This window comes from Channa argus, chromosome 6, assembly GCF_033026475.1.
Source record: "Channa argus isolate prfri chromosome 6, Channa argus male v1.0, whole genome shotgun sequence".
NCBI lineage: Eukaryota > Metazoa > Chordata > Actinopteri > Anabantiformes > Channidae > Channa > Channa argus.
Window position 1 is genome coordinate 5,259,352 of NC_090202.1, and position 9,218 is coordinate 5,268,569.

Here is a 9,218-nt window from a genome sequence, read left to right on the forward strand (position 1 = left end):
GGACACTTAAAGAAACATCATTAAGGAACCAGTGGAAGCGGATCAAACCAAACGATTGTCAGTAAAGGACAGTAAAGGCAGAAGCTGAGGTAAGTCTATACCTGTGGATGTGCGCATTGATGGACGGAAGAAACCTTTTTTTGCATTTTGCATTCACGGCTGTTCGTCCACTGGGAACTGGTTGTCGGCTTGGTTGCTACTCAAAGTTCACGCTGTATGTGTTTGCACTGACTTCGCTCAAAGGGTTTATGGCTCTGCATTAGTCCCACGATGTCACGGGAATCTCCTCTGAGTGTTTCAGGTTAACGCTGTTCTAATAATGCGCAAATCTGATGTTTGTTGAATGGCCTTTTCTGTTAAAGCCTATGGGTTCAGTTAATTTACGGAAAAACCGGAAGAAAATAAAGTAAATTTGAGTGAAAGAAATGAGGATGTTTTAGGTCCTGAAATAGAGTGTGGCAAAGGAGAAACGAAATAACTGCAAAGGCTTTAGAGAACAATATTGAAAAGCTTAAAATAAAGGGCTCACTCCAGAGATTAAAAAAATTTTTTGACTTTCCAACCTCTTCTGGAGAGTATTTCTCTTACTTTCAGATGATAAACACAGTAAACAAAATGACTGGCTTTCCAGCAACATGTTTAGGGACAATCTCAAACAGTTGATGAATGAAAATGGCATTTCTGTTTTAATCTTATTGAAGAGATGCTTTACCTTCCAGTAGCAGATAATCCTCAGAGTACAGGCTGCATCTAATTATGAAAAAGGCCAAACAAGATGATGTAAAACCGAGCCACCGTGTGTCAAATACTGGAAGCACTGTTAAAGAAATTTGGGTGCAGAAAGACCCCCACACAGGAATGAATCAGTAGCACTTTCTTATGAAATCAATTTTTTTACAGGTCAAAAAAGTGCAGTTGCAGAGTGCAGCACGGTTTGCTATCATCACATTGCGACATTGGAATATCGATAAATGTATTTCTGTTTTGTTGTCTACTGGGTAATGACTGATTAAACGAGTGTAAAAGTTTAACAACAAGTTTAACAGCAAGGGTAAATTTTGCTTTTGTTGCCTGATTTTAATCTTATTTTAGTGTCAGGGATTTTTTGCAATCTTTTGCAAACAGTAGAGTCATATTTGATTTATTATTATTTATTATTATGTGTTACCTTTTGAAAATGTGACTTCATAGTGGATTCAAGTGTCTGATCAAATGAGAAAAACTGTGAACGCATCTTACCTATTGAAAAAACTGCAGAAGCATGAACATGAAAAAGAAGAGGGGCAGCTACAGAAGAGGAAGGAGCAACTTAAATTAGATGGGGAAATTGCAGCACACATGTCTAAACTAACAGTAGTAAGATCTCAAACATGTATTTACTTCATTAATGTTATCATAAGAAAAGGACATTAAACACGACCAACTGGATTCAGGATCAAGGTCTAACATGACAAGTGCGCCTCAGATCAGTCATTCAAAACCTGGAACATCTAAAGGCTGTGCATTAAAGCCTAGTTTCATTGCATCACAATGCACAAGACACTACACACATCAGCAATGGTGAAGCCTCGACTTCAAATATTGGAACAAATAATGGACCTCATATCAGTGTTAGACATGAGAAGGCAGAATGAAATAACTCCACTTTTAATACAACAGCAAGGCCTTTCATCTTTGCCAAAGAAAGAGATACCAGTCTTTGGTGAAGATTAGTTTAGAGGACCTTTATGAAAAGATTTAGGAATGGTGTAAAAACACTTAGAGAAACAGGCATGGACTCTTTTTCTTGGAGCAGTACAGAACGGGTCAATCTATGGATGTGGCAGCTAATTAATCCATATAGGGAATAAGACTTTATTACAGGGGCAGTTTGGCAATAAGCAAAAGCTGCATACAGTATCTCTGCAGAAGGGTCATTTTCATTGCCCCCAAATAAAACTGAAGATGTAAAACCTATTGAAGGCCACAGCCTGTTTCCTATTGTTTACTTTCATGCCATGGATGAGGTGCAGTACATGATCCTCATATGTCTGTTAATATGTTGACCATTACTGACGGCAAATAAAGGCATATGCAAACCCAACCACCAGCTTTGCTACAACTGTAGTCACCCAACCTGGAGGTAAAGGGAAGGAGAGCTTTCCAAAAGTGTGAAGACACATCCATAGACTGATGTAGTTTTACGAGTTAAGGGGCAGGTCATGGATGCTCATGTCCATGGAAACTAAACAATCAATAATATCAACAATAATGTTTTTACAGCTTCTACGGCACTTTCATCAACAAGTCGGACGTGGCGGTTGCAATGATGTTGTCCAAATTATGAGAGAAGTATTGTATCACCAAATGTTCAGCCAAAGTTCCAGAAGATGGCAGACTTGCCCACTGAAAAAGTTACTCTGAAGGAGCCTCCACTTACTCGTGTTGGAGTAAACAGTTTGGACCTTTGAAGTAAAGAGCAGTTGAAGTGTAGTGATTATTTACTGAATAATGTTTTCCTGTCTAACCATGTGAGCAACAGACATTAGCAGGCAGTTTCACTGGACACAGACTTATATGCCCTCAGATATTTTGTCATGATGGGGTCAAGTTCTGGAGCTGCAGTATGATAATAGTAGGGACATAATAGGAGCAGAGTGTTGAAAAATTACCAATGTTTTTCTTAAAAAATGAAGAATTAAGTTTGTTGACTTTCAGTCCCCCAACCGGCTCACGTTATGCAGGACCAAGTAAAAAGGCTTATTAGATCTGTGTAGAAAGGCCTTCACTCACTTCTTGGTGTAGGAGAAGCCAGTCATCCAATAACCCAAGCATGAATCCTAATGACACAAAAGCATCAACAACCACAGTTAAATAGATGTTAAAGACGTTACTATCTTTACCACCAGCAGAATTCTAAAGTGCACACATATGACATCAGAGATGATCTGGGGTAAAGTGCAGCCTCATCCGTTGAGACATGATACAGGTAGTGGATAACACTGCAGCTCGGACACTTTGTCTCATGACAAAGTATGTGGATGTCTCCTGACATCTAACACCTTCTCCACAAATGGTCCATGATTCTATGTGACAGGTGTTTTTAAATCACCTGTCCATCTATTTGGACTTTCGTCTGCTCCCTGCTAGAGTTTTGTACGCTCGGAATTAATTCTGATCCCTGGCTTTCTCATTATTCCTGCATGGTCTGCATCCCTGACCTGCAGGCAAGAAATAAATCATTAAATCGATAAACTCTAGCATCAAAATCATGGCCAGAAACATGACTTCAAATGCACAGTAACATAATGTTGTCCCTTATGTGTGAACAAGCAACCTTTGGCAAACTCAGTGTCCAGATAATAATAGTTTATCTGTATTGTGCTTAAAGCTTGTTTACACTGCTCCATAGTGGGCAAAAATGTTATTTAATTTCTCCAAAATGCACATCGGTTCAGATTTATTTTCGCAAAAATCTTTTAAAAAGCATATAAGCATCTCAGTGTTATCTTAACTGTGAGATCACTGGGTTTCAGATACATATGCAATAAAACTGGGGGAAAGTAGAGTTACTTTTGGCAGAAAAGGAAGCCAGTCCTCTACTCAGCTTGAATTCTGTTGCACAAAAATGTGCTGATAATTCAGATAAGTTTATTTAATGCCTTTTTCCAGTCTAGGAGATACACAGTGAGTACAGTAAACGTCCTGGATCTCGTTTATCCTGCAGTGAATATGATCGCAACCTGTGCTTATTTAAACACAGATCCTCTGATGATTCTAGGTAAAGCCGGAAGACCAAAGTTCTGAGCAGCATTTAAAATAATAACATGAGCCACAGAGCATCTAAATCTTATCACCTGAGAATTTGTAGACAGAAATCCAAATATTATTTGGCATTAGGATCCAAGCAGAAGTCACAGATATTGAAGCCAAATCTGTTTAACCATAAACTTAAACTTTGTTATTGTTCAAATCATGTTTTAGCAAATCCTCATAAATTAGGATAAGCCATGACGTATCAGCTGATGAGCCTATTTAAAATGAAAAAGGTGGCCAAAACATTAGAACCACATAGGCTTATAATGCATTTCAGTACAACTCCAGTATGACCTTAATAATAAACACATATTAGAATGATCACCTTTCTGTAAGTTTCGACCTCGAGAATATAACCTTGTTAAGGTAGAATCTGTGGCAGAGTCACTGTATTGGATTGTATTAAATTACACAGGGGGTCATAATGATGTGTCTGATCGGTGCACGTCTGCATTACAGATTAGTTAGGAGCAACACAGGACATGGAAAGTTAAATACTAACTATAAACTTCTAAAACAAATACTGCTTTGTCACTCCACTGAATGAATCCCAGCTCTCATGGCACGAGGCGGGGGACACACTGGACAGGCCTCCAGTCTGTGTCAGTGCCAACCTAGAGAGACATATACAGATAACTCACACCTACAGGCAATTTAGAGCCAACAGTTAAACTAAGAGTCATGTCTTTGAACTGTGGGAAGAAGCCAAGTACGGGCCTTTCTGTGTGGAATTAGCTGTGCAGCTAGATTTGAACAAGATTTGAACTAGGACCTTCTAGTTGCGTGGTGACAGCACTTAACACTCTGCCACAATGCTGCTCCCTGATGTATTATAAAATGAAGATATACACTTGTCATCCATTTAAGCCTACACTTATCAGCTACGGCATTTTGATCCTCCACCTGATATTGAGTATGTCCCCCTTTTCCTGCCAAATCAACCCTGTCCTGTCCAGGCATGGACACGTCTGAAGTTATGCTTTGGTATCTGCATTATCCTGCTGCCTTCAGGAAATACTGTTTTCATTAAGCAGTGTACTTGGTCAGCAACAATGTTTAGGTAGGTGACATGTCTTCTTCTCTATTGCTCTTTGGTCCAGATATGATCGTCACATGCCCAGTGTGACGATCGTCACATACACAGCAAACTGTGATGACACCTTTTTATTAGAATCAGCATTAACTTTTGAGCTACAGTATCTTCTACTGGGTTGGATTACATGACTGAGCCTTCGCTCCCCACAAGCATCAATGAACTTTAGCATAAATAACCAAGCTGAGTACCCCCTGTACCCACCATTCTCCCCACTGGAACCTAATACTTTATAGGTAAACTAACACCCTCACAGTTCAGTCCTTCACCCCAGTTTCTTCCTTCACCAGCACTGAAACTGTTGTTTTTCAAATGGATCTGTTGGCTGTTCCTGCAGAAAAGAAAAAAGGGTGGTACCTTTCTCTGATGGCCCCTAACACAAAAGGACCCATGTTTTCCTGGCTGGACCCTTCCAGACTCTACTGCAATTCACAGGTACTATTGGAACAAAAGGGGATTTTTCTTGATACAGTGTCTGTTGTCCAAACTTTCACGAACTGCAGTCATTCACTAAGTCATTAGTAACTTTAGAAATATGAATAGTTTATGTGTTTATTTTACCCACATTTAGTAAAACTTGCATTCATTCTCTGTGCACTTGATTCAGGCTTTTGCAGACTGTGTTGAAGACCTTCTCAGTCCATTCCAGAAAGATTCCATAGACCTGGTTGCTGGGATAGATGCAATGGGATTCATTCTTGGTAAGAAAACAAACCAATTCAAGAAATTAAACGTTAGGAGCAATCACTCTTGTTGTTGCATGCTAAATATATATTTTTAGAGGCAGTTACTCTGCTAGTAAAGTGGTCAGGAAACTGAACCCCAGTGACAAAGATACTAAATTTAGATTTTTGGTCTGACTGTTGAGCTAGGGTCCAACACCCCACCAAGCCTACCAAGACGACTGGTTAGGATAATGGATGCATTGATCAACTAATTCAAACACGTTTTGCATGAAAATGTGCAAAAGCATTCTTTCCTCAGTTTACATTTGTTTATATTTGTACATTTAGGTTATATTTGAATGCATGTTCTCATGTGTTCTTCAGGAGCATCTGTTGCAACTAGTCTTGGAAAAGGTTTCCTGACTATCCGCAAAGGTGGACACCTGTGTGTCCCAAGCCAACACCTAAACTACACAGACTACACAGGCAAAGAAAATACTTTGGAAGTGAGACAGGATGTGCTGAAACCAGGTTAGCGGAAACTTACCCAACAATGGAAATCAAGACTTCAAATACTCCAACATATTGTCCATTTGCTCCTACCAATTAGGTCAAGGGTTCTCATTACAGTAACATCACACTGAATGTTTTTCCTTGTCTCTGATCCAGGTTGCAAATAGCAACACAGATGAGCTCAGATCTTTTATAGATGAATGGATGATCACTGATTCAAGAATTTTGTGTTGGCCGATTTATATTTAGCAAATGAACTTTAATAGCTGGGACCATGTGCTTTCCTTTTATTTGACACAGTTAATTCATAAAACGTTTTTTTGAACAAAACATTGTTTTGCTGTGCTAAAAATGTGATGGTGAAAATCAAATGGGTCCTAGTTGTTATTAAATTAATCTTTGCGATTTAAAACAACTCTAACAGAGGTGGGAGCACACCAACTCAGTACTCCAGTAGAAGTGCATTATTTGCCTAAAATACTAATATCCACTTAGTATCCAAAAGGCTATTACACTGTTATGGCTCCCTTGTATAGACCATGTCCATTGACATGTCTCTCTTTCTTTCAGGTGTGCGTGTGCTATTAGTGGACCAATGGATAGAGACTGGAGGCACTATGAAGGCTGCAGTGCAGCTCATAGAAGGGCAGGGAGCCACTGTTGCAGGTCAGTGGTTAAAGGTTCAAGGTCTGAAATAAGACACTGACTAAAGTATATGGATGAGTTTCTGGATTTGATTTGAAGGCCCCCACAGAGTCAGTGTCTAATGTCAGTGGGCATGTTACGTATGTTACGTATCTGACAGGAAAGCTGTAACTGATTGGCTCCAAATCTGAATGCATGAATATGAATATCTCGTTTTCTCCTGCAGGCATTGCAACTGTGGCCATTGAGAACACAGAAGGTGGGAAGTGGATTAAAGACAATTACAGATTTTCTCACTGCATCCCAGAAGAGCTGCAGAGCCACATCGATGGGAAAGACCTCAACTCCTTAATTCAAAAGCTCCAAAAACTGAGCAACTAAACAGGATTTCGTAAAAGTTCAGTAAAGGGGAATAATGAGTTTCTAAAACTGAGAAAAATGAGGAAATAGTGTAGATGTACTGTAATTACTTTTTATTAAAATGTATAATAACATAAACTGTTCAGTGATTTTAACTTACCGTCTTCTTAAAACCCATTAGTTTACAAACACTTTGATAGGGATAATTTTTACATAAAAATGTTTGCCATGACAACGTGGCGATTGTGGTAGAGTGGTTGTCCACCAATCTTGCAGTTGTCGGTTCAATCCTCGGCTCCTCCTGTCACATGTTGAACTGAACCCCAACTTAGTTGCTCCCGGTGAGTGTTGGCCAGCTGCATAGCAGCTCCCCCCTCAGTGTGTGAGTGTGTGTGTGACTGTGAGTACAAATGGTTGAATAAGATGCAGTGTAAAGCGCTTTGAGCACCAATAAGTAAAAAAGCACTATGTAAGTGCAGAACATTTACCATTTATATAAACATTAAAAAATAAATGACTGAACATAATATGTACCTTTTTACCAATCTCTTAACAGTGTATTACTATGTATAATATTACAGTATATAACAGTAGAAAAACTGTGGATTTAGAGTAATTTTGGAGTATATATGCCAGCATGTTATTGTTTATTTTCAAAGCTTAATAAAATTTGCTACTTTTTTATTTTAACTGCATGACAGTGTAATTAAAAAAGGACAATAGAGTGCAGTAAGAAGGACTGTAATGCCGCATTTGGCTGGTATCCTCCTGGTCAAAAGTTCTATTGTTTCTAGTTATAATCCTAATTACAGATATCTGAAATTACATTTTTATTAGTCATAATAGGAACTGTAGACATTTTTACTAGTCAATGTATTTTTGGATATTCAGAATTTTATTTTAGATACCGAGAATATTGTATTTTCATTTTAAATATCTGAAATTAACATTATGATTAGTAACAACCGCAGTGTAAATATGAGACAGGAAGAAGTTAATTGTGGTTATATAAATTGTTCTTTTTGAGTGTAAAGATTCAAATTACAGATATGTTAAAACAGCTAAGGAATATCTTTAATTACCTTTCTGTCTAATGGGAATACAGCTTGGTCTAGGAGAAATGCTTTTTTAAATATCTAAATTTCAATTACAGATAAGAGTTTTGTTTGCTTTACTGTTAAAAACAGCAGCCATACTTGCTTTTTTCCAACCCTCACAAGAATAGAACCCACATTGCACCTCAACTGTTCACAGTGTGGTGGTCGCAGGCGAGGATTCAATTTGATAATCTGGTGTGTGATGATTTTTTTGATTCTCTGTTTTTTACCACTGAATTCAATCTTGTTGGCATTGGACAAAACAAGACTCATCAGCATGTCGCTTTGCGCTCTTGGAAATAATCTATTGCTTTTCTGCTTACGGAAATTAGCATGAGAAATATCAAGAGAGGCTCACTACTGTTTCAAAACAATCACCACAGAGCAAAAGGGAAATAATTTAAGAAAATATATGTGTCCTCCAATAGAAAGGTAGATTAAATAACCACAATGAACAAGTATGCGTCTCACTGCTTATCATATCATAGTATTCTTTTTGCTCTGTGTCAGAAAGGCTCTGAGGAAAAACTACATTCCTGTGGTTTGAGCCAGGACACAGAAGATTTGCTCTGCACATACCAATCCAAACGATTTGGATTTGACCCCAGCAACATCACAGAAATGGTCCCAAGCACAATTTTAGTATCAGTGTATCAAGTATCAATGTAAAATAGTAAAGAACGTACACTCTCAATCTTTGTGACCCCGAGTAACAACTAAACACTGGTGGGGTTGTTCTTGTAGCACACACACAGAGCTTCACAGACAGATTCCTGACCAGTAACAAACTGACCTTTAACCTGTCTCCATCAGGAGAAAGAGTGGACCCACTCCTTTCCTAAACCATGGAAACTCAGCCTTCTTTAGATGAAACAAGACTGTGATTACATGATGTTTGATCCAAGTTTGATTAGAGTTCAATAAAAAAACAGCGAAGTCTACATTTTAAATAGGGTGAATAGATAATGAAGACACAGTGCCACTGAGAGGAGATTTTGTTCATCACATTACTGTGCCGAATGCGTGTTTGGTTGACTAGATTGACTCTTG

At 38.4% G+C, this 9,218-nt stretch overlaps 1 protein-coding gene across 2 annotated transcripts; it reads left to right on the plus strand.

Moving 5' to 3' along the window:
• Positions 1 to 8,330, plus strand: LOC137129554 (adenine phosphoribosyltransferase-like). 2 transcript variants are annotated; one of them, XM_067508831.1, is made up of 6 exons: positions 1 to 89; positions 5,226 to 5,323; positions 5,496 to 5,589; positions 5,938 to 6,084; positions 6,637 to 6,732; positions 6,938 to 8,330. In XM_067508831.1, exons 2-6 carry the CDS (start codon positions 5,255 to 5,257, stop codon positions 7,090 to 7,092), a joined length of 561 nt encoding a protein of 186 aa, XP_067364932.1. In that variant the 5' UTR covers positions 1 to 89; positions 5,226 to 5,254; the 3' UTR covers positions 7,093 to 8,330. The 2 variants fall into 2 exon arrangements, with proteins under 2 accessions (XP_067364932.1, XP_067364931.1); XM_067508830.1 differs by lacking the exon at positions 1 to 89 and having other exon boundaries at positions 5,131 to 5,323; positions 6,938 to 8,329.
• Positions 8,331 to 9,218: the final 888 nt, after the last annotated feature.